This window comes from Malaya genurostris, chromosome 2 (assembly GCF_030247185.1).
Source record: "Malaya genurostris strain Urasoe2022 chromosome 2, Malgen_1.1, whole genome shotgun sequence".
Taxonomy (NCBI): Eukaryota; Metazoa; Arthropoda; class Insecta; order Diptera; family Culicidae; genus Malaya; species Malaya genurostris.
This window is the reverse complement of record NC_080571.1, coordinates 87,150,775-87,178,046: the sequence shown is the minus strand read 5'-3', so window position 1 is coordinate 87,178,046 and position 27,272 is coordinate 87,150,775. Positions and strand designations below refer to the sequence as shown.

Here is a 27,272-nt window from a genome sequence, read left to right as displayed (position 1 = left end):
AATAGTTTTCATTTAGAACAACTGACCTTGTATGTTTTGCATTACGTTTGACTTGCTAAAAGTTAAAAGTTCTTTTTTGTCTAAATTACTCGAGAAAGATTATTTCTAGAAAAATGTGAAAAAAATTTCTAGAAAAAAGTGTAAAAAATCTCTTTTATCTTTTTTTATAAATATAAAAAATAGGTATAGAATTCGCTCAAACTTACTTTAGAAAAATTTTCTGAGGCCCGGAGGACCGAGTTTCATATACCAATCGATTCAGCTCGACGAACTGAGCAAATGTCCGTGTGTGTATGTGTGTGTGTCTGTATGTGTGTTGTCAACAAAGAGGTCGAGATCTCAGAGATGACTGAACCGATTTTAATCAAACTAGTCGCAAATCAAAGGTCTCCCCGTCACTCCTGGTTTTGAGTTATACGAGGTTTTAAATTTTCAGTTTTTTGACAATATATGTCACAATTGACCTTGAAAACAAAATATGTTTCTGGACTTAGATTTCGCTATTAATCCAACAAGCTATAGATTGAAAAATTCCGTCCATTTTTGACGGAGATATCGATATTTTCGTGTAAGCGACTTTTCGCCAAATTCCAGTAGTAGGCATTTTACGCGCTCAATGATAAAACGATGTTTTGGAGCAAAGTGAAACACGATTTTCAATACTGTTTCATGCAATTGTTTCTTAGTACCTAAAAGCACCCTTTTTTATGACATTTCGATTTTAGCACGATTCGTTTTTGGCAACACAATCCTTCGAAAATGATATATGTATTAAAAAGATGGTAGTATTTTCAAATTCAGAACAATATTTTTGTTGATTTATACTGCTTGCAACAATAGCTGTAGGAAGAACACAACTTCTTACACCCTGATATCCTTCGTAGAAGTTCATCGAGATAAGCAAATTTGTGGGTAAAAAATAATTTCATTAATTTTTCTCGGAGATGGCTTAACTGATTTCTACAAACTTGGATTCTAGTGAACAGTTATATGCTCCCATATAAGGTTTCTGAATTTCATTTGGATCCGACTTCTGGTTCCGGGACTACAGGATTATATATGTAATGAAATTAAAATAATATCACTCATCGGTGGCTAAACCGATTTCGTCCATCTAACATTCAAATAAAATGACTTGAGATCCCATAATAACTGCTTGTATTTTAATCAGATCCGACTTCCGGTTCAGGAGATACAGGGTGATTAGTGTAAAGATTTCACGAAAATTTATCGGGTTTATCGGGTTTACAGATTTTGAGAGTCGATGACCAAATAAACTTATTTCATTTTTACCGGTATTCGGTTTTCGATCTCGGAAGGTACCCAGAAATTTTATCTGGAACGCACTACGATTTCTGATTTTTTTAAAATTTTTAATCTTATAATATGGTTAACAATCCATTAGGCGAATTTACCTGACTTCGGCTACACTGATTTCCGAATTCCATTTCCGAAATTTTCGGGAATAGAGAAGCTAAAAGAAGGCCAAAACGAATCTAATAAACAAAAATTCAAATGAAAATAAATTTATGGTTCCATACAAAATTTGTGAAAATTAACCGATTTCGAATACTAATTTTGGAATTATAGGGTGATGAGTTTTTAAAAATGGGTTATTTTGGGTTATTATAAATAATGACTTTAAAAAGAACCGACTGTACATCTCATGGAACGCTTAATCGATTGTCACACGTTTAGATAGAAAGGAATAATTTTAAGGTTTCGTACAGTTTCTATCTTCGATTCGTCGTGCAGTTCCCAAATTTTAATTACAATTAATTTAACACGACGGGCATTAAAATATATTCATGAAAACTAAACACAATGAAGGAGATTCACGCGAAAAACACATGCTGATTGATTAAAAAAGGTATCATTTCACTGCTAGGTAGATTAAGCAGGTTTTTATCTTCAGAATCATATTCCAGTGTATAAATGAATAGTTTCCATCAAGAACAGGATCGATTTCTTGCGAATTCTTGGACATAATATGGTATTTTAATAAAGTTGAAATTCAAATAGACTTTTAGCTTATGTCTTCTTAGCGATTTATATCCAACTACTAGATGACCTGATGACCAATTTAACATAAACTCTTATGTTACGCGAGTCGAAGACAAAACGTAACAAAAATGCAATTTACAGTTTCCAAACTAAACCAGGCAGAACAAAGTGCACGAAAGAAAGGCATCCATCTTACTATAAAATAAACAGTCATGAGTAGAATTGGTCTCTCCATCCGTGCAAAAATATCGTTTGCCATACTGGAAACGTGTGGAAAGTTTCATCCCAATCAAATAACGTAAAGTCTGATTACGCACTACGTATTCCTGAAGCTGGGAATTAGGAAAGTACGAAAACATTGATTTGTGGATAAAGAAATTTATTATGAAGAAATTTTGGTTTCTAGAAAGTTTGCCATACTCGTGACTGTTTTGAAATTTTTCTTTATTTATTTATAGCATATATGATATATGATCGAAAATTTGTAAGGTATTTAATATATATAGAGATATTTTTCCCGAAACATTATTAAAAAATTCAGTCAATAAAATGTTTAGAAGAGTTGAAATTTTCTATAATCCAGACCCATATCCAGGATATTCAAGCGATAGTAAAACATATTATGACATGACAAATTGACCATGATATGGTAGATAATACTTGGTGAAAATTTTCGTAAAATATGTATCTACTTTCCGTAACTACAATATTGAAAAAAAATACTATTTTCATTTACAAAGCGCCATAGGACACTTAATTCATATTCGATTATTTCATAACGCATTTTTTGCCATACTCGACAACTATTCAGATTTACCGTAACAATTGTTCTTTCGTTAACAAATTCTGCCAAACAATTTGTATGCAACGGATTGTTCGGCATTTCTTATGGTTTTCGCGACGGCGGGAAAAGCCAGGTGGAGCTTAGGTTTTATTTCTTTTTCTGCAACAGGCATAAAACCTTCTCATCTTTTGTACCAACAGAATGCATTTATCCAAATGATACATCTTACACGTTATGGTAAACTGGTTAGCGTAACCGTGGGCAAGGTTTAAGTAGAAATATAGTCAAATAGTAAATTTTGAAATAAAAACATGTTCAAAAACAACGAATATCACACTCTAGTAGAGGCAATACTTCACAGTATTCTTTCACGAACATCGACAGTGATCATATTTGGTAAGCTTTGTAAGTTGTTTTGCAATACAAACTAACTAACTAGCTAGCTAAATGCTTGCATCTTCTGAACAAAATAATGTGTGGGTCAACAATATAAAATAAAGTTGTTTGAGAAGCAGTTTGACATTATTATGTAGCACTCGAGAGAAAAATTGAATGCATGAAAATGTATTCTACAAATAATGACTCTTCGGATGCAGTGCAGCGTCACTTCCGCAACTGAAACTCAAACGGAAAACATTATTTTACATGCATTTAAATCTCATCCTTTACTCAATTGACCCTCAAAAGTGATAATCTGTGTGCAATATTGATGTAAATATAAATTCATTAACGATTTACCTTCGCTTTTTTCTCTACAGTTACCTTTTGTGGAGTTATATCAACACATATGGTAACAGATGAATCACTTATCAGATGATAAATCTGTTCAAAAGGGACTTTTTGTGCGATATATTTTTGCACTCCACAAATTTTTACCAGATTTTTCATCTCCAGTAGTGCTGTCCTTGTTCGATATAATAAACTAGGTGTATTCGCTTCGAGATCTCGCGTCACTATAAAAGTAGTATTGAACAATTTGTTAACTATTTTTGGTTCGGTATAAATTAGCCAAACATTCGGTATAGCTCAAGAAAATCAAAAAATATTTCTCTAATCACTACAAGTATAAGAAAGTTTCATTATTTTAGGCACAAACGAAGCAAGTTATAGAAATATGTTATATTATAGCTCACGACGAACGGACTAAATGTTACTGGGACAAAATAAATGATAATAAGTAAAATAATTTTAATCATTTGATCATTAGACTATCGGGAGTTTTGAGTACAAATCAACGAGTATTTCAGCTGCTTGTTGATTTAGATATGACCTTGGTTTTTTTTATTTAAATCGCAAAAAAATTATTCGGTTGATTGAAACTATTGTATGGGAACAAATTTAAATAACAATCGATCGACAAAAGCTGCACATATTTAGCATAATGAGCATCACCTCGAACAAAAAACAACAAAGCTGCAGATTGGTTTAAGTGCCTTCACTTAGGTATTTTTTTCGTTCTAAATGAAAGAAAGGTAATGGAAAATGGATCATTAGTCAATTAATACGCTTTTCAGTTACCGTCAGGCTTACTTATGGCATGTCCCAAGAAGATTTTATTTGCATTTTGCTTTTAGATAGTGTGTCTCATTAGCAACAGTGTGGTCTATTGAATTTGCAGCATAATGGAATGCTGCAGTCATAGTTTTGATGCGCCAAACTCGGAGATACTCGAATCGATTTCGAAAGAATTGCAGGTTTGAAAGCTGCTTTTAGTATATTTGAATGGCCAGGGATAGGATCTTATAAATGTTCTAATGATACTATTTAAATGGCAAGAAAGAGGCATTATCACACCACTAGGTGAAAAAGGGTTTAGAAGTTGTGGAATTGAGTATTTAAAAAAATATATATTCCGAATTCATTATCAGATAGAACACTGTTTCCTAAAATAATCGAACCTGATCAACTTTGTAACAATAAAATAACAATATTTTCCGGAAAACTTTACTCTATTCCATTAATATGAAGCAATTTAAAGACATCACAAGGCGCAATTTTTATTAGGTTTTAAACAAAATTGTCATAACCTCGAAAAATGAGTCGGATGAGCATCGTTTGACAGCTATCAGTGGTTTCATTCCGTATCTCATTCCATTCTGTCTCTTGTTATTCTTGTATCATTCCATTATGTTCCTTGTTATTCCAGTAAAAACAAACCGGTGAACAACCACAATTAGGTTAAAGTCGGGTATAAATAAACTATATAAAAAACCACCGGTAGCTATCAAAGATTAATTTGATTCACCGACAGTTAATTTGGGTCGATATTGTGCACAACCTAATTGCCAAATGACATAACCTCACAAATTGAGCTGAATGAACATCGTTTGGCATTGGAATATTCTAGGAAAATATTATGAAATATTTTCTAACATAATCAATAAACTTTGATTTACAATTCTTTACCCATCTGTTTAAACTGAGATGAAATCTTCTAAACCAGATTAAAAAGGGCCATAGCAGGGTAAGGATGCGAAATCTGCTCCCAAACAGCCATATTGAAAGAGCTAGGGTGATTCTATTGATTTTTTTTAAATTTTTGAAGAATCCGAAAAATTTGGAAAATATCAGGAATGTTTTAGGCATTGTCGGGAATTATTTTTTTCAAAATTTTTGAACATGTTTTTCTTGCTTCTGAAATTATCAAAATCAAATTGCACTAGAAAAAATCTGAAACATACTTTTTCACATTTCCCACAACTCTGAGTTTTTAAGTAATAAATAAATAATTTGAAGTACTTCGATCAAAGATAAACTCAAGATTACTAAGTCCCATATTACTTAACGAATAAAACTGTGTACCCGTGAACTCTTTAATATTATACTTTTATAAGCCCCTTGTTAAAAGCGTCGATAAACATAGCAAAGCGTCGCAGAAATACCATGGTTACGCTACAATACCGAAAGAAAATAAACAAAAGTTTGCAAGATTTGCGTAAAAGATGTTTTGATATGATTGTTTCTAAAGTGAATTAAACCGTCTTACAACAATTAAATATTAGGTTAGTTGAATATAATTATTATGATTGTTCGATATCATGCATATTTGAACACGATATGTTTCTAATACTCAAACAAACATCATCATAGTTACGGCAAAGATAAACTCAAGATGGAGTAGTCTGCGATTTCTTGTGTATCATTTGAATAGTTTTTACTTTCTTATTGTTAAAATCACTGGATATAGGGCAAAATTGCTCAATATCGTTCATACTGTAACTTTATATTTTTCCAAACATAAACAATCATTGTCATACACAAGTAAAAATCTCGGTACCATGATGTTTTAATCATGGAATTATGGACCATGGCTTCTCATGAAATTTCATGAGCAAAATGATTGATGTCATGAAAATTTTCATGAAAGATGTGTTATTGTTCATGATATCAATCGTTTTTAACATGGAATCATATTTATTAATCATGGTAGTCATGATTTCATGATTTTTAATCATGGTTCCGGGAATAGATTTTTATCCGTGTAGTTACGACGCATCTAACGATCAGACGCTTGTTGTTTTGCTCCAAAAGACTGAAACTGACATTGAACCGAGCTCATCGAGGGATCCTGGCAGTTTATTATTAAATTTTCAGCCATGTGAGATAACCATGAATAACTAAGAAATTAAGTTATCTCAAACTTTTGGAGACAGCGAGAAAAATTTATCACAGTTCATTGCATTTTTCGCACTCGACGGACGGTTTAAAAGTAGTCGGGTATATATCAGTTTCGATGTTCAACTGGATGAGTAAAAAAGGTAAGTCGTGGTCAAAAATCGGCCATTTCTTCTTGTGCGCTAGACGGAACTGGACTTCATAGTGAGAACCTTCCACCAACAGCAGCAACAACAGACCTTCTGCGAAGTGTAAAAACCTTCAAGTCGCACTTAGTAATATAATCAGTAATCGCATTCAGCTTTGGATTTCGGAGTTTGGATTCGGGTACTAAATTTTGGATGAGATTCTGGAACTGAATTCAGAATCTGGATATTCATCTAATCTTATTTATCTGAACTTTATTTCAGGTTTGGAATTAATTGCAGAATTCTCAAATTCAGAATTTAAAACTAAGACTGTAGAATTGAATTCTAACTCAGGATTCTGAAACTGCATTTCTGCATTTAGTTGCTTCGTTTATGTTCGGAATTCGAATCCAGAATTCTGATTCAGGAAGTCAATTTCAGAATTTTGGAACAAAATTTGAGATATGAATTTTTGATCTGGATTCTGGAACTAAATTTTAGAATTGGACTTCGAACCTAAGTTTTGGCCAGAATTTAATGCCTGAACTCAGTTTCATAATTTACTTCCTAAATTCAGTTTCAAAATTCAGAATCTGCTGCTGGAACTTAATGTAGAACTTGAATTCTGAAACTAGATTTTTAAACTGAAAATTGTTCCTTGATTCAGGTTCAAAATTCAAGTTTAGAATTCAGTTCTAAAACTAAAATTGGATCCTGGACTCGGAAAATTAGTTAAATTTCAGAATTCTACAACTAAATTCATGGATTGGAGAAAAAGTTTCAAAATTCACACATCAATCAACTAATACGATCAATTATCGATATTCCGAAGGCAACCCACTCTGACATAACCCACCCGCCTTTTTTGCTATCGTGTATTCCGCCTTACATTTGCACCATTTCAATTCTGCAAAAGAAGTATTGAAAGTTTGTAAAATTCTTACAATAACTAGTACGTTCGATAATCGATATTTGGAAGAGTGGAAAAATCTTGTCAGTTTTACTCGAATTCACATCGTCCAGTTATTACTCACCTGCCTTTTTTTTAGAAAAACTGAAATATTGTTTTCGTTCATATCCTAGAAAAATAGGAAACAGACGCGATTCCACGTGTCAAAAAATTATTTATTATAATAACTAAAATATACTAGCAAATTGCAATGCAGTGTGCACCCACACAAATGCACACGTATTTGGCATACAGCCCCGCACTGCATCACAAATTACCGAGATACAAGCGCTTCAAAGTAGGGCTAAAAAATCTATCGCCGAAGGTTCTGAATTGGCTTGCTAGTTCCCGTAGATTCAATATACTCAAGCGAACATGGTGTGCAGCAGATGGAATAAAATAACATCCACACACCACACAAAGCAAGCATTCAGCGAAGACCTGTTTCGTTTGCGGCTGAATTTTTAAATTGGGAAATGGCATATACAGGGTCCGCCATCTAACTTTTTTTTAACTAGCGGTTATTTCGACATTCGTAACCTTAATGTCACTTCTGATTTGACAGAAACTTAGTTTTATCCTTCCGCTGAACGAAAATGCTTGAGGAACGCGTGAAAATAGTGCAGTTTTACTTTGAAGAAGACGCCGATTTTTGCCAAAAAATCATCTTCTCGGATGACGCACATTTTCATCTCGGCGGGTATGTTAATAAGCAAAATTGTCGCATCTGGAGGACGGAAAACCCGCACGTTATCATGAAGAAGCCGATGCATCCTCAGAGAGTGACGGTTTGGTGCGGATTTTGGTCTGGCGGTATCATTGGCCATTTTTCTTCGAAAATGAGGCAGGAGCCGCCGCCATGGTCAATTCCGAGCGCTACCGCGCCATGATTAGCGATTGGTTCTTCCCGTTACTTGAAAAGGAAGACTTGGACACCATTTGGTTCCAACAAGACGGCGCTCCGTGCCACATAGCCAACGCTACGATCGATCTTCTGCGCACAGTCTTCGAAGATCGAATTATCAGTCGAAATTCGGATGTCGTTTGGCCGCCTCGGAGCTGTGATTTGACGCCATTAGACTATTATCTTTGGGGAGGCTGCCAAAGATAAGTGTTATGTGGACAAGCCAGAGACAATTCAAGCCTTGAAGGACAACATTCGAGCAGCCATAGTTGAAATAAAGCTGCATACAATCGAAAATGTACTAAAAAACTGGACCGACCGTATGGCGTACTGCAAGGCCAGCCGAGGCAGCCATTTGATTGAAAACATATTCCACAATTAACCGGAAGGATTGTACTTTAATATGAAAAAATAAATTTTGAGATCGTATGAACCCTTTGTGTTTTATTGTATGTTTAAAAAAAAAAGTTACATGGCGGACCCTGTATTTATAGATTCCCTTTTGTGCGAACATTTCTGCATCACATTAAAGGGAACGCTACTTTTTCTTGCATGACGTAAATACTCCTTATACCGATCGAAGCAGATCTGCTATTATATAAAATTCTAGATGCAGACCCACGATCGAAACCGTCGGCGGTGCACGAAAAGTCAATAGAATGACATCATTTGCCCTGCTGTGATTGGTTATTGAAAACTTCGGTCGTTTCAAATCAATTTTTCAATAGTATGCTATAGCGACGAGTAAAGCATTGTTAATACCAAAATTTCTTTAGTTTTGCAATTTTTTCTACATTCCGCGGTCTCAGTCCCAACGTCGTTTTTTTGTAAAATATTTTATGAGATTACACCAGATCTCGTCGTTTCATCCATTTCTAAGACATTTGGCATAAAACATTTTCGATTTCGAAAATTTCAAAATTTCAAAAGTCTCGAGGTCGACTTTTTATTTTTTTTTTAAAGATCAGGACGTTTCATGCATTTCTAGCATATTTCACATAAAACAAAATTCCGAAGTTACACGTTTTTCGAATGCGGCTTCGGTTACTATATTATTGGTTAATGAATGTTTGAAAAATTCTAAACCGTTCAAGATAGGGATTGAATCTTCAAACCAATTAGAATTTTTAATTTGATCGGTTCTCGATTTCCGGTTTTGTAAACGCCGACAGTAGCACTTGTTAAACTCCGAAATACAGAATTTTAATAATAAGCTATCCACATACACTGTAATACATGAGGCGATTGACGGACTAGAAGTCTTACTCACTACCATAAAAAATGAGTTGATCGCACTAAATAAAAATAGCAGTTTGCCGGGAAGTGTGACAAGTATTAAAAATCACATGACTGCACTGCTAGATACAGCTTTAAAGTCGACAAAGGAAAGTGTGTTCTCGACACTGCAAACCGTGACGTCAGAATTTTCTACAAATTTGCGAGACCTGAGTAACGAAATAAGTCAACTCAGCCAGCTATCACTTGACACAGCAACCTGTTTACCTAACAATCCGAATTCTATGGTCGAGTTGGACATTCTAGAGGAGTTGAAGTCTTTATCAACAAATATTGCTGGAATCCAAATTGCTGTATCATCATCATCGACACCTGACTCATGCCCCAGTTTGGATGACGAATTGAACTGTAAAAAACCCGACTATTCTGGATGGCGTTTATTAGGCAGCAAAAAAGTATGGAAAGCAGATTGGAGTGAGTACGACGCACGCCAATCTAGGTTCCGACGTCAGCAAAATGAGGCTGACAAGTCAAGAAGGCGCAAAAAGCGAAATTCAAGAAAAAATTACAATAACAGATCCAATATTCTTTCAACGCATCATTCATCTACAAAACGATATTGTAATAACATTATTAGTCACAACATGAATAATAATAGCAATAACAATAATAACAACAACTACAACAACAGCCGAAATAATCTTCCACCTGATAGAATACTTCTTGCTGCAGCTAAGGATCGATTTTCGGGACCACCAACAAATTACAGACCTACAAATAATTTTCAAAGAGGACCGACGATTAATCCTTATCGAGAGCACAACCTGCAACTAACGATGCCGAATCAAATGACTGCTGAATGTTCGTCAACTGATACGTGCGTGGCGTGTCGTGCTCAACATTCGTGTTTTCGACAATTTTGACGCATTACCCAGAAGAAGAGAATAATGACCATATTATCACAAGTCAACAATCATGTTCAATAAGATCTCCTCATCTAGCGTCGTCGACAGAAATCGTAGTATATTGTCAAAATTTTAACCGTATGAAGAGCGCACTTAAGATTAATGAAATCCATAAAAATATTTTAGGGTGTTCGTATGGAATTATTCTAGCAACCGAAACTAGTTGGGATGATAGCGTTAACAGCACGGAAGTCTTCGGAAACATTTACAACGTTTTTAGAAACGATCGTGAGCTCCATACATCTGATAAAAAATCGGGGGGAGGTGTTCTCATTGCTGTTTTAGCAGAATTTGACGCCGAGATGATAACCACTACGAAATTTAAAGAATTTGAACACGTATGGGTAAGAATTCATTTAGCAGGTGAAACACATATTTTTGTTTCAGTATATTTTCCTCCTAACAATGCCCAAAAAGCCACATATGAAAAGTTTTTGCATGTTGCTGATGAAATAATTACTAAGCTTCCATCGGAAGTTAAAGTTCATATATATGGAGACTTTAATCAGCGCAATATCGACTTTATTCAAGACGCTGAAAATGATAGCATTTTACTACCTCTCGTTGGGGAGAATGAAACACTTCATTACTTATTCGACAAAATATCTGGTTTAGGTCTTAATCAAATTAATCATGTAAAAAATCAGCAAAACTGTTATTTAGATTTTTTATTTACTAATATTCACGATGATTTTTGTGTAATAGAATCACCAACTCCATTGTGGAAAAATGAAGTTTTTCATACAGCAATCGAATTCTCAATATTTATACATCAGATTAATAGACCCGACGACTACGAGTATGAGGAGATTTTCGATTACCACTCAGCAAATTATGATAAAGGGTGATTTTTTAAGAGCTTGAGAACTTTTTTAAACAATAAAACGCATAAAATTTGCAAAATCTCATCGGTTCTTTATTTTAAACGTTAGATTGGTACATGACATTTACTTTTTGAAGATAATTTCATTTAAATGTTGACCGCGGCTGCGTCTTAGGTGGTCCATTCGGAAAATCCGCTTTTTTATCGACAAATTTTGTTCAGCGATGAGGCTCATTTCTGGTTGAATGGCTACGTAAATAAGCAAAATTGCCGCATTTGGAGTGAAGAGCAACCAGAAGCCGTTCAAGAACTGCCCATGCATCCCGAAAAATGCACTGTTTGGTGTGGTTTGTACGCTGGTGGAATCATTGGACCGTATTTTTTCAAAGATGCTGTTGGACGCAACGTTACAGTGAATGGCGATCGCTATCGTTCGATGCTAACAAACGTTTTGTTGCCAAAAATGGAAGAACTAAACTCGGTTGACATGTGGTTTCAACAAGATGGCGCTACATGCCACACAGCTCGCGATTCTATGGCCATTTTGAGGGAAAACTTCGGAGAACAATTCATCTCAAGAAATGGACCGGTAAGTTGGCCACCAAGATCATGCGATTTGACGCCTTTAGACTATTTTTTGTGGGGCTACGTCAAGTCTAAAGTCTACAGAAATAAGCCAGTAACTATTCCAGCTTTGGAAGACAACATTTCCGAAGAAATTCGGGCTATTCCGGCCGAAATGCTCGAAAAAGTTGCCCAAAATTGGACTTTCCGAATGGACCACCTAAGACGCAGCCGCGGTCAACATTTAAATGAAATTATCTTCAAAAAGTAAATGTCATGTACCAATCTAACGTTTAAAATAAAGAACCGATGAGATTTTGCAAATTTTATGCGTTTTATTGTTTAAAAAAGTTCTCAAGCTCTTAAAAAATCACCCTTTAGTATTAGTCGTAAGTTACGAGAAATAGATTGGCAAGAACTCCTTAGAAACGAAGGAAATGTCGAAATTTCACTCGATATTTTCTACGCACGGCTGTACGACATAATAAATGAACATGTCCCATTAAAGAAAATTAGGCGACAAAATAATTCAAAGTATCCTGTTTGGTATAACGAGCATATTAGAAATTTAAGAAATCGAAAACAAAAATCTCATAAAAAGTACAAAAGAGAAAATAATAGTGACAATTTATCGAATTACATACACATCTGTGACCAACTAAGTTTAGCAATTGATACTGCATTCAAAGAGTATAACTCAAGAACTGAACAGGAAATAAAGTCTTGCCCAAAAAAATTCTTTAGTTATGTTAGAAACAAATTGAAATCAGAAAACTTTCCGTCAAGAATGTATTTACAGGAAAACATTGGTAATAACTCACAAGAAATTTGTAATCTTTTCGCTAAATTTTTTCAACAAATCTATATGAAGTTTTCTGAAGATGACCGCGATCGTGAATATTTTAATTTCTTTCCAGAGTTTACTGAAGATATTAATGTAAATCAAATCGAAGTGCTAGACATAATAGATGCCCTTAACAAATTGGATGTCTCTAAAAGTGCCGGACCTGATGGGATTCCACCCATATTTATGAAAAAATTACCATTAGATCTTGCAACCCCTTTGTGCTGGCTTTTTAATAATTCGCTTCAGTCTGGAGTTTTTCCAGATACGTGGAAAAACTCTTTCCTTATACCAATTTTCAAAAATGGGAAAAAAGCAGACATATGCAACTATCGCGGGATTGCTATTCTTTCTTGCATTCCGAAGCTCTTTGAAGCGATCGTTAATGACAAACTGTTTAGTCAAATAAAAAATAGAATTACTCACATGCAACATGGATTTTTCAAAGGACGTTCCACTACTACTAATTTGCTTGAATTCGTCCACTATACCCTGACCGCTATGGACAAGGGAAATTACATTGAAGCTCTTTATACAGATTTCAGCAAAGCATTCGATCGTGTTGACATACCCATGCTTATGTTCAAATTACAGAAATTGGGAATCTTACCAGGTCTTCTTAAATGGTTGGAATCTTATCTAACAAATCGTCAACAAATTGTAAAATTTAAGGGTAAAAAGTCGAGCCCCATTCACGTCAGTTCTGGGGTCCCCCAGGGATCTCATTTAGGTCCTCTTTTATTTATCTTGTTTGTAAACGACATTTCCTTTCTTTTAAAAAAAATAAAAATTCTAATATACGCAGACGATATAAAACTATTTTTAGAAATAGAGAAAAGTGAGGATGCCAAGGTTTATCAAGAAGAAATTCTTTCTTTTTATACATGGTGTAACAAAAGTCTTCTTCAACTAAATGTGAAAAAATGCAGTAGAATAACATTCAGTAAAAAACGAAATACACCTGACTTGATACTTACTCTTGGAAGTCAAACAGTTCAAAAATGCGAAAGAATTAGGGACTTAGGAATAATACTAGATTCTAAAATGACTTTTGTTGACCATTATAATACAATCATAAACAGAGCCAATAACATGCTAGGATTCATAAAACGATTTTGTTACTGTTTTCACGATCCGTATACAATTAAAACATTATACATTGCCTATGTTCGGTCAGTACTAGAATACTGTAGCTTAGTTTGGTCACCTTGCTTAATCACATGGGAAGATCGAATTGAATCAGTTCAAAAACAATTTTTGTTATTTGCACTTCGTAAATTAGGTTGGACAAGACTTCCTCTTCCATCCTATAAAGCTCGCTGTATGCTGATCAGTATTCAAACATTAAAAGAACGCAGAGAATTTTCAATGGTCTCATTTGTAAATGACATTGTCTCGAATCGCGTAGATTCCAGTCAACTCCTGTCCAAACTAAATTTTTACATACCATCTCGGCCTTTAAGAAATCGAAATATTTTTATTACAAACCACCAGCGAACAAACTATGCAAAAAATGGGCCAATAAATCAATTGATGGCTGTATACAACAAGCATTCAGAAGCAGTCGATTTCACTATGTCAAAAAACAAACTAAAGCAATATTTCAGTTCTATTCGGTAAGCCAATTATAATTATTGAACTCATAATAAATTATACATTATTTAGTGATCTATTTAGAATAGTTTACTAATTTAAGACGATTATTGTAATTATCCTTATGGTCTACTTTTGATTGACGACAAATAAATAAAATAAAACATTTGTGTTGCACGTATGTATTTGTGATGGTTTTTATGCTCAGATCACAGAATGCTGTGCGTTTGGCTGTTAGCTTTCGTTTGTTTACTTGTTTGTGCGGTTGAAATTCTGCGTTTTCAAAATGTCGCGTGTTGAAAAGGAAGTGAAAATTAAGGTTCTGGATATTTGGAAGAGTATTACTATACGAAAATTGGCGAAGCGGTTTGGAATTTATCATTCCAGTGTTAAAACCATCATTAATAAGTTTGGGGAACACTATTCTTTGGATATTTGTGATTTGGCCAAAAAAACAGGAACGAGTGTCGGAATGATCCAGCATATCAAAAGGCGAAATCACCTGAAGACCTACAAGAAGCAGAAAATCTCGAAACAAAATGTAGAACAGAAGAGAGCGAGCAGCAACAAACGCTCGGAAATTGAATTCGCGTCTTTTGCAGTGTCCGAATGCATGCGTTTTGATGGACGGTGAGACTTATGTAAAGGAGGACTCAAAAACCCTTCCAGGTCCACAATACTTTACTGTCGTCGTTGAGGAGGATGTAAGCGATGCGGACAGGTCGATTCAAGTGGGGGAATTCGGTAGAAAGGTACTGGTATGGCAAACAATATATTCCTGTGATTTGAAGTCAACCATTTTATACTCTACCAGAGCTATAAATGCAGAAATCTATCGATCTGAGTGTCTCCAGAAGGAATTGCTGCCTTTTTATAAGAAGCATAGTACACCTCCACTGTTTTGGCCGGATTTAGCGTCGGCTCACTATGCCAAAACCACTCTCTATTGGCTTGCGGAAAAGGGTATAAATTTCGTTGAGAAAAATATCAATCCACCAAACTGCCCTCAGCTTCGACCCATCGAATGTTACTGGGCAATCGTGAAGAGGGTCTTAAAGAAGACTGCTAAGGCAGCTGGGAACATGCAGGAGTTCAAAAAAATTTGGGCTCAAGTGTCCAAAAAATGCGAAGCAACACTTGTCCGGTACTTGATGAAGAGCGTTCGATCAAAAGTTCGAAAATTCGTGAAGGATCAACTTAACTTTCATCCGGTTTTCATTATGCTCAAATTCAATCTTGTACAATAAAGGATCATTGTTTAGTTTGAATAAGATATCATTTTACCTTTTTTTATAAATTTAAAAAATAGGTATAGAATTCGCTCAAACTTTAGAAAAATTTTCCGAAGCCCGGAGGGCTGAATGTCATATACCAATCGATTCAGCTCGACGAAGCGAGCAAATGTCCGGTGTGTGTGTGTGTGTGTGTGTGTGTGTGTGTATGTGTGTGTGTCTGTATGTGTGTTGTCAACTAAGAGGTCGAGATCTCAGAGATGGCTGGACCGATTTTGATCAAACTAGTCGCAAATGGAAGGTCTCCCCGTCACACAAAACGCTATTGAATGGTTTTGAGATCGGATGTTTACTTTTTGAATTATACGAAGTTTTATGTCAAAATTTTTAGTTTTTTGACTGTATCTGTCACACTTGACCTTGAAAACAGAATATGTTTCTATACTTAGATTGCACACGGTAATAGCTATCCAACAAGCCATAGATTGTTAAAATCCGTCCATTTTCAACGGAGATATCGACATTTTTGTATAAGCGACTTTTCCCCTTATTCCAGCAGTAGGAGTTTTGAGCGCTGTATGACAAAGCAATGCTTGGGAGCAACGTGAAACACGATTTTTTATACTGTTACATACAATTGTTTCTAAGTACCAAAAAGACTGTGTACAGCATCCTTTTTCATGACAATTTGCCTCGGACCGTTTTTAGCACGGTTCGTTTTTGGCAACATAATCGTTCGAATATGGCATATGTAAACCAGATGGTATCAGCATTTTCGAGTTGAAAGTAATTCCATAATTATATTGATTTAAATTACTTACAGCAATAAATGCTGGAGGAACATAACTTCCATATACCATTCGAATCAGTTCGTCGAGATCAGCAAATGCGTGTGTGACGAAATAATTTCACTCAATTTTCTCGGAGATGGTTAAACCGTTTCCTACAAACTCAGATTCATATGAAAAGTCCTATACTCCCAAACAAGGTTCCTGAATTACGTTTGGATCCGACTTCTGATTGCGGAACCACAGGATGATATGTGAAACGAAATTAAAATAATGCAATTCATTTTTCTCGTAGATGACTGAACCGATCTAAGATTCAAACGAAATCTAAGAATCATCTATGATTCAAATGAAAGGTTTTAAAATCTTATAAAACATCTTACTTTTTAGTCAGATCCGACTTCTGGTTTAGGAGATACAGGGTGATTAGTATAAAAATGTCCATTTCATATAAATTAATCAGGATTATCGGGTTTGCAGATTTGGATAGTCGATTACCAAATAAATTTATTTCAATTTAAGCGGTATTCGTTTTTGGATTCGGAATGTACTCCCAAATTTTAATTCGCACTACAATTTCTCAAAGATGTCTACACTGATTTTCAAACAGTTCGAATCAAATGTAAACTATTCAGCTTCTGGGGTGGATTTAACTGATTTCGGCTACACCGATTTTAGAATTCCGGTTCTAGTATCGAATCGTTTCTCAAAGCTTTCAAATTAAAGGACTTAAGGTCCCATTTCACAACTAGGTGGATTAAGTTCTGATTACAGTACACATCACTTGTATACGAAGAATAAATAAATACGTTTTATCGCAAAACCTCCCATTCATTGTTTAAACAGACTATAATTCTTCCGTTAGATACAACACCAAAACCAACTGTTGCATATGTCCCTCTTCGGATAGCGTAGAATGACTTGTTGAATGTCACCCCACTTTCAGAATACAGATAGTAAGGAAAGCAACTGAAGGTGGGATTATAAAAAGAAATTCAACAGTTGGATCACGACTTCTCTATATATTACACGTTTCTTTTTCGCCGTAGCTTGACTCCTTCTCATCCCAACAGTTTCTCTGCTTCATCGTTAGATTCAAAGTGATTTTACACTGGTATTTTTGCATGTCGATGGTGCCGATGCGAAAAATGATATTACTGTGTGCGTGTGAGTATGAATACCCGAGTGCATCGAGATGTATATTTAACCTTCCGCTCGAGCACTAGTAGCTTCTTGATCTAGAAGTTCACTGCATTCACTGCTTCCTCCGGGAACCACAGACATCAAGGACGAACCGGATTATAATCCCCATTTTGAAATACATGAATAGAAGCGATCAGGGGTAACAGTGCCGGTGCCGGAATCCATTATTGCATTGTGAACTCATGGAGAATCCGAAAGGCGACGACTACGAAGGAATGGGAAATGGGAAAGCATGTTCTGAATGGGGAAATAAGAGATGAAAGCAACAAAAGGAGGAAATTTGCCGTTGCAACGCTCGGTTGTTTCTGCCACTTGTTGCGCTCGCATCCTTTTCCACTACCTTCCTTTAGCTGGAGCGGGAGTGCTTCGGAAATGGTTTGACGGAAGCGAAACGGGCGACTTGGCCAATCATAAATTGTATTATTAATCATACAGTTGGAAGTAGTTATAGCACATTCTGATCATCACTGAGGGGTGTGATTACTACATTTGACGATTAGTAAATTGGTTCTCAGATGTGGAAAATTTGATGATTGTTTTACTTACCAACGACGGTCAGCAGCATATTGTCGAGCAGCAGTGCAATGGCAACGATGACGAGTACCAGGCGTCTCGAACCGCGCCATCGCAGGATGCCAGCCTTTAGCGATGCCCATGATCCCGACGCCGGGGGCAACGGTGGTGGCGGTTTTGGCGGTAAAGTCGATGACGACGTGGTATTGTTGTAGCTGTTGTTCGTCGCAGCAGTGGGTCCCTGGCCGTTTCCCCCCGGGTCGGTTGTTTGCATTGCAACTCACTGAGAGCCCCGTTGACTATGTGGTTCCAGTGGGATTACGAACGGTAGAGATTTTTCCCGACCAAAATCGGTGGCAGAAGCATGTAAAGAGATTGAAATCAAAAGAGGATTATTTTCATTCGTCCTGAGAGGGTATATGCTATTATCTTTGATGGCACATTTCACGGCATCGTAGACCGGCCCCGACAGTGATGCTGGGAGCCAATAAATAAAGTAGAACGTGAAATGTAGACTAGGAAGCACCTGATACAAAGCAATAAAACAGTTGAAATATGCTGCTTCATATTTCATGATTTCCCAAGGTAAATGACTGGACAAGATTTCTCCCTTGGGATGGATTTAGTTTACTTCTCTGGAAGACGAATAGTCAAATTATTTTCCGGGGCGACGTCAAGTGAATATGTAACAATTTAAATCATGCAAAACACATGCTTGAGTGGTAGTTTGGATTTTGGAATGCCATTCCCGTTATACGAACATCTGTCTTCTGAAGAAATAAACTGTGAAGGAAAAGTCAACTGACGCGGAAGAAGAGAAACACCTATTGCCTTGTACACAACACACCTGCGTTTGATTCCTGTCTCATATAGAGAAAGGTTCTTTCATCGAAAATATTTAGACTCGTATCACCATCTTTCATCATATAGCGTTATAATAATGAACGTTCGCGGATTGCGTAACTTCTGTAACTTTTCTGATCCTTAATCTTAAAGCCTATTTCAATCTGCTATAGTTAATTTGGTTGAGCATCTTTGAAGAATGCTTTGTAAACCAAAAATATGAAAAAATCTTTCCCTTTAATTCTACTATCATTCCTCGAAGTCAAGACAGATGCCTTTGTAGTCTGCTACTTGTATGTTGCTTTTGTGTTTGAATCACAATCTGTGTATTTATGAAAGTAAAGTCAAGGTGCTACATTTCTATGTGAATCTTGATCTCTCCGCCTGAAGGTTGATTTTGACTGAAAGTTCATGAATCAGTTCGTCACTGTAATGTCACCAGCAAACAAATCACATTTCAGGGTAAATAAGGTTATTCGTATCTTCTTGTCAACACCCCCAACGAAAAACAGTAATGAATGAAAGAGCGAAAGTATATTCCCCAGAGTTAGGACTTAAACCGGCAAACCTCCACCAATTAGGGGAACAAAGCGCATCTGCTTCTTACGTTAGCATGAATACGTTTCATGACCTCCTGATAAAAATGTTGAATATCATGAGCAACAATTAGTTAGTCTTCAACTAACTGCCGAACTGAAGAATTATATTATCATGTCATTTTCGCTTGATGCCAAACCTAACCCAGTTTCCACCCTAATTGATGTCAAACCGTTTGTTTGAAGCTAGTTTCGAACGTAGTTTTATCGTCGTTGAATTGAAAATCGAGTCAGTTTCGAACCGGGTTGTTATATCAGGTTTGCTCAAACCCCCGTTTCTAAGTGCCAAGTCAACACAGTTTCGCGAAAAGTGTTTGTTTGATGAAACTATCCTGGGTCAGTTTCAGTTTTCTCAAGCGAAAACGACATTAGTTAAACATATTTTGCTTGTTTTTCCTATGTTATGTTCCGAACACGTTCTTGAAATTGAAATTTCCAATGCTCATCACTCTGTAATTCCGTAATCGGAAGCTATTGGAAATTGATCGAGCGGTCTCTGAGAAAAGCGAGTGCACTTTTCATTTTTTGTGGCACATTTTATATCATTACTTCGACACCAGAAGTGAGATGCGGATAAAATAGCAGGCTACGGAACTATGGAACTTTCAAAAAATTCGACCATTTAGGCGTTCTTCGTGAAAATTGAAATCGTTCTCGGACTTGGAGCTTTGATGAAACTTTCTGGGCATGTAGACTTTGTCACAAAATACCTTTTTACTTACTTAGCTTCTTCCAAAATTGATCCAGACTGTCTTTTGAGAAGGGCTAAACTTTTTTCACAATTTTTTTGCCTTTCTCATATAGAAAGGCCACAGAAAACAAATATACAGGCTCACATATTAACTGTGTGTAAAATTTGCTCATTTAGCGTGGCGATTACTTGAAGATGTCACCACGATCGACACGAGGTGTAACCACGATCGACACGAGGTGTCACCACGATCGACACGATTTGGGTGCCGCTCTCACATCAGATACAATTTTGGGCGCAACATTCACTCTCGCTAAATTTTTATTTCGTTGTAGCCGGGTTTGCATATAAAAACTGCCCCCAAACAGAAAAAAAATTGATATACGCTGTTTGGAAGGGTTTATATTGGAGATGATTTTCCCAAAATTATAACCCGTTAACTGCCATATTGATGGAATTATGGTGGTTCTTTTGATTATCATTTTATTTAAATTTTTCAAAAACTTCTATATCAAAAATATAAAAAAAATTAAGAATATATTAGGAATTATGGGTAACCTTTCTTTTTTTCAGAATTTTTCAAAATGTATTTTATGTGAAAAAAATTGTGAAAAATTTTCGATTTTTTTTCATTCACACTTACAATTTTGGTACCACTTTAGATTTTACGCTGTATTTTTTTTTAGATTTTTAAAAAGGGTGAACGGGTATAATATCATATTTAAAAAATAAATCATTCGAAAAACCACGCGTCTCCATCAAATTATCATCATCCAATGGAGACGCATGGTATTTAGTTCTAAAATCATATATCGCATGCCCTTAGAACTAAACACAATGCGTTTACATCTATAACTTGAGTTCAGGGCTTAAGAAAGAATTCCATTCCTAAAATTATTTACACACGCTCGTACGTATGTCTCGATTTAGCTAGTAATGATGTAGGGAAACGGTTCGTTTGAACGCATTAGTGAACATGTTGTAAGTGGACGGTTGTACAGGGTGATTTTTTAAGAGCTTGAGAACTTTTTTAAACAATAAAACGCATAAAATTTGCAAAATCTCATCGGTTCTTTATTTTAAACGTTAGATTGGTACATGACATTTACTTTTTGAAGATAATTTCATTTAAATGTTGACCGCGGCTGCGTCTTAGGTGGTCCATTCGGAAAATCCGCTTTTTTATCGACAAATTTTGTTCAGCGATGAGGCTCATTTCTGGTTGAATGGCTACGTAAATAAGCAAAATTGCCGCATTTGGAGTGAAGAGCAACCAGAAGCCGTTCAAGAACTGCCCATGCATCCCGAAAAATGCACTGTTTGGTGTGGTTTGTACGCTGGTGGAATCATTGGACCGTATTTTTTCAAAGATGCTGTTGGACGCAACGTTACAGTGAATGGCGATCGCTATCGTTCGATGCTAACAAACTTTTTGTTGCCAAAAATGGAAGAACTGAACTTGGTTGACATGTGGTTTCAACAAGATGGCGCTACATGCCACACAGCTCGCGATTCTATGGCCATTTTGAGGGAAAACTTCGGAGAACAATTCATCTCAAGAAATGGACCGGTAAGTTGGCCACCAAGATCATGCGATTTGACGCCTTTAGACTATTTTTTGTGGGGCTACGTCAAGTCTAAAGTCTACAGAAATAAGCCAGTAACTATTCCAGCTTTGGAAGACAACATTTCCGAAGAAATTCGGGCTATTCCGGCCGAAATGCTCGAAAAAGTTGCCCAAAATTGGACTTTCCGAATGGACCACCTAAGACGCAGCCGCGGTCAACATTTAAATGAAATTATCTTCAAAAAGTAAATGTCATGTACCAATCTAACGTTTAAAATAAAGAACCGATGAGATTTTGCAAATTTTATGCGTTTTATTGTTTAAAAAAGTTCTCAAGCTCTTAAAAAATCACCCTGTATTTCATAAGAAAGGACCAATGAGAGAAACATGAATCTGAACTAATGAATTGACACATATTTAACTTAGATTAAAATGAAAGGTCTCATAGTCCTATATAAAGTTCCGGAATTTCATTTGGATCCGACTTCCGGTTTCAGAATTACAGGGTGATACCAATAAAAAATGTAAAATAACGTTACTCACTTATCTCGGAGATGGAAGGTTTTAAGAAGTCATAAGAATATGTCAATTTCCAAGCCCCTGGTTCCGGAGGTAGGGTGCTTAGTATAAAAATGTCAATTTCAAAAATATGTTTTTCATAAGCTATCTCTTTATAAACCTTTAAAAACAACTATTTCGTTTTGATACTAACGTAATAGTGAACAACCAGATACCGCTATTTCGAACGCAGTTTGTGTTCTTCATCAGTGTCTTATAAGTATGTTGAAAAAAATTTGCTGTGCTCCGGAATCATTCGTCAAAGTCATGATTCCGGAGATGGAGTTACGCAGTTTTTGCTCACTTAACCAACGATGGGAGCGGCAAATCTTATTTTGCAACGGGCACCAAATTTTCTACGGTACTGTTCAGGTAGTAACTGTTTACGTACTTTCTATGTTTGTTTGTTTTTTTATGTGTAGGTAGCAACTGCTTGTTTGTTTTCTATGTGTAGGTATCAACTTGAAGAACCAGGAATATTTGTTGCTTTGGTCGTGATTCAATAACGAACTTGGAGATTCTAAACTTTCCGCAACGTCTAATTTCCATGGGTTGGAAATTTGTCTTGAAAAAAAACAATATCATTTGTAGAAATTTCATGATCATCGATAAATACATGTGCTGGTACTTTTTATTTGGAATGGTATGGTAAACTCTTTTCAAATACTTTAGAACCTTTCGCTATTTCTGCGATGTGCTCTTTAAACCGAATTTCTAAAGTCCTTTTCGTCCGTCCAATATATTTTTTCTCGCAAGGAACGACGAGAATTTATATATTTCGGATTTTCTTGAATTTTCTGTATGATCTTTTGTCGATCCTAATACAGTTTTCAACTGATAGCTCTAACTTTTGAAAACCAAATCCAAAAAAACTTCTTTCAATTTGGGTTTGAGCGGATGTGCAATATCTGGGTTGAAATCTATTGAAATTCTCTTTAAAATTTCTGTTGATTTGGTTAATGTCGTAAGTGATTGTTTTTTTCAATAATTTTAATTTTTTATCAAAGATTGTTTGAATTGATCGCTCTGGATAACCATCGAGCTTTCCAATATCGAAGATGAATTTTTCTCTTTATTTGCAGCATCCTGTCTGAGGGAAAGATGAGCATTCTATGAATCATATGATGAAAGGTCGCCATTTTCTAGGTCTCTATTACGTTAGTATTATAACGAAGTAGTTTTTCTCATAGTGGAATCCAAAAGGAACCTACTACTCTTTTTTAAGACGGTTTAGATGTATCGACATTAGTTGATAAAAGCTCAGCTGTCGGTTTCGGGAGAGTTAAAAATTGCAATTCACCTGAATATCTGACAGCATACACACTAGAGATATGTCCCAAGTTTCCACTGCTTCGTCGAGTTTAGCTAGAACCTTCACGTGACGTTAAAAATTGTCTACTAGATTGTGTTGATCTTGAGAAGATTCATTTCGAATTGGTGCGATGCCATGTCCGGAACAATTGCTGCTTGAGAAAGCGCTTGTTATCACAATGCTTCAGGAGTGTTTCCCAGGTGGTGATGGTAATTCGACGATTCAAAGTCAACTGTTTCATAAGGTTAGCAAGCCTCACTTTCTAACGACTGTAGTAGAAACTGTATTTTGGCTACAAATGGAATTTCAGCTACATCATTGACCATAGACTTGAAGGTGTCCCGAAATCCTAACCACCGAAAATAATCACCATCGAATTTTAGCAAATCTATTTTCGGCAGTCGCAAATGAAAACTGGACCGTTGCGGTACATTGGCGTGAAAAGCATTCATAGTAGAATTCAAATCCATTAGTCTCATATTCATCAACCATCCCTTTGTTGCATAGTATCGAGATTCCAATTCTCTCCTTTCTTGTAAATTTTTCATTAAAAGAAGCTTCTCCGCTATCAATTTTTCAATGTCCGTTTGAATTTTTCCGAAATCGCGGTACACTTGGTCTATTAAGTCCAACCATCGCGGTCTTCCTCATAATTTTTTACAAATGTTTCAACTGTGTCAAGGGATGAAATGAGTGAATTCCGGACAGTAAATTTGTCCTTAAGTTTTTTGTCTCTAAGCTTCTTGATGGCCATGGTATTCTCTCGACAATCAACGATATGCGATTCGCGCACGTAAACTCCTTCCCAACGAGGACGTATCGACCACCGAAGATCTAAACACTCTCAAAAGTTAGATTTTAGATGTCCACTGTATTTTATTTTGATAGCAGCAGTATGTCACTAACGAGATGGATACGATCAATATCACGAAATTTGTCACAATCTTACGCCCAGTAACAGCAGAATAGCGTAACCTTAGCTTTGATTGCACACACAAAGAAAACCGAAATAATCTTATTCGTTTTACAGCGCCAACAATGCGCATAAAACAATAGCGAATCACACTTGTTGGCTTGGCTTGAGTAAGCGCGCAAAATGGCTACTTCCAACAATACACCGATTTCTTCGTGACAGCGTGGTCACAAGAACTCTTTGTCCTATGGATTATCCTTCGAATCCGGCTCGAAGGACCAGATGTTGAAGCGGCTTGAGATTACGGTATACGAAGGTTTACTTAACGGCCTTTAGCCTCAAACCAAATTCGGATGTCACCACGATTACAACGCACCTCTGTATCACAAGAGCGGCTGGATTATGTGCACTAATGCATTTTGCTTCCCCACATTATGTCTGAGAAGTGCAGGGAAACCATTCGAATGATGCAACACTCCGGAAATGTCCTAAGTCCCAATGAATGTTCGGATGTCCGATTTACCGAATCAAACTACTAGACTAGCAATTTTTTTCCCCGCGACGAAAAGACGATCGTTTCAATCTGGTTTATTACTAGTTCGAATGTAGGATTCTACAGTTCTTTTATCGGCCTATGGTTCTGAAAAGTACCTATATACTGGCCTTGGTGTGATAACAACTCATTGTAGCTCGCTTACACATGTGATAAAATTGCCGTACTATTCTAGCTCATTAGGTTTTACAAATTTTAGATTGCTTTCAAATTGATTAGGGTAAGTAGTGTATTATAATCCAGGTTTGACAATAGGTTCAACAAATTCAACTTCAAAAAATTAATTTCAAACTAAAATTCAAATGAATATTTTAATGTTGCACTAACAACTAGTAAAACACATTTTTGTAGCATTTATTATTTTTCGATTGTTAGGGGAAAGGTGGGTAATAGTGCCCAGTACATATTAGTGCACATCTCATTGTGAGCTCCTGGTAATGTTTACCACTACCACCACTAATAAACATTGAGACATGTTTTCTCATAAGATTATGCCTACTATTAATGATTTAATGAGCAACATGAGCAACATTTGTCATGAAATCCATTCATTCAAGAAATTTCATTCAGATCCGACTTCCGGTTCCGAAATTATAGGGCAATGAGTATCCAAACTTTCAAACTGTCATACAAAACGATGCATAATCGCTACGCATCGGTAAGTGCTGGTGCGGAAGCAGGCGAAAACGCCACCGTCTAGCACACAGCGTGCTTTGTTCAATTTTGTATAGCGTGCAGGGTTGCCATATTTAAATCTATATTAACTTGACATAACTGTTTAAACATTTAAAAGGTGATGGTAGTTTATACCAAAGAAAGTTTTTCATTGGAAAAAAAATCTTGACAGAATCTTCTAGTGATGTTTTTGAAGTATAAGTAATATTAGAAAGGCATCATTACACCACTAGTTGAAATCAAACCGGTTTTCATTGTAGTACCGGCAATAAATTTTTATCCGTGTAGTTCTTAAAACTACTGGAAATATTAGACCACAATGAAAACATTGATACCGATTCGTTGGTTTCTACACTAGTTACTAGTGATTAGCAATTGAAAATAACTATGAAAATGAACTAGGTAAAATCTATGTATAAAATTAAGAAAAACGCTATACCTAAGCACGCGATCTGTGTATCTAAAATCAGGAATAGAATAATTGGAATTCAAGCGTGATAAGTAAGTTGCTGACGTTAGTGTTGCCAAAATCTGAATAAAATGATGAGAAATCTGAAATCTGAATAAAATGATGAGAAATGAATTCTTTTACATTTCAGAAAACCATCTCTGCTAGAATGTTCAATTCGAAACAAAAATATTATAAGTAGTATTCGATATATGTTTCTATAATCGTGTCATGAATGATGTACAGTAACATGGAATTGAAAGAAAGCATGAACAGTGCACGTAAAATTAAATAATTTCAATTATTAGGCGCCTTAAAATAAATGTTCAGGCATCTACCGTTCAATATCATATTACAATGTTAGTAATTTTACAGAAGTGGTAGGTATACTTCTTGAATGATATATTCTCGGTATAAAATTGTTTTTCATGTAATCACTCTGTTCAGTATAATTGATGAACATACGCAAATGTTTTCAAATTAATACATATTCACTTACTTATATAATTAGACACGATCTCATTATTGCACGTAACAATCAAGTTCTCATGTTAGGGATAGGTTTGTATATGAATTTATTCTTAATTAATACCTTCCACTAGGCTTCTGATTTAATCACATTACAAAAGAGAACACTACGAAGGAATTACCAATGCAGTTATTTTATCAAAATCTGTAACATTATCACACAAAACCACTTGATTTACATTTTGAATTGTTATTCGTTAGGTCAGTTTTAAACTTTAACACTCAGTCACAACATTCGCTGCACTCTCAATCATTAATAATACAAAACCGAACGAACAGACGAATTCGAGTTTAAAACTCATGAGAAAGTTTCTTCTAGTAGTATTTAAACTCACTAGTGTCACGTTAAAGATCATTGATAATGAAATGAAAATGCGATCGATATCGATTCATTTTACTCCAGCGAGCACGTTTGCTTGGATGAAAATTCCCAAAATGCCTTT

At 35.8% G+C, this 27,272-nt stretch overlaps 1 protein-coding gene across 13 annotated transcripts in view; it reads right to left on the bottom strand.

Annotated features, from left to right (window-relative positions):
- The window catches only part of LOC131433082 (synaptic vesicular amine transporter), a 102,724-nt gene that overhangs the window by 52,004 nt on the left and 23,448 nt on the right, over positions 1-27,272 (bottom strand). For 12 of the 13 annotated variants that reach the window (XR_009230020.1, XM_058599849.1, XM_058599847.1 and 9 more), the window contains one exon: positions 18,179-18,444. Coding sequence is in view for 12 of the 13 variants with exons in the window: in XM_058599849.1 (XP_058455832.1) it covers positions 18,179-18,419 (241 nt within the window). In the remaining variant the exon portion in view is untranslated. Of the gene's footprint in view, positions 1-18,178; positions 18,445-26,800; positions 26,820-27,272 lie in introns of those variants that run through there. The other variant, XM_058599858.1, reaches the window with a different exon arrangement.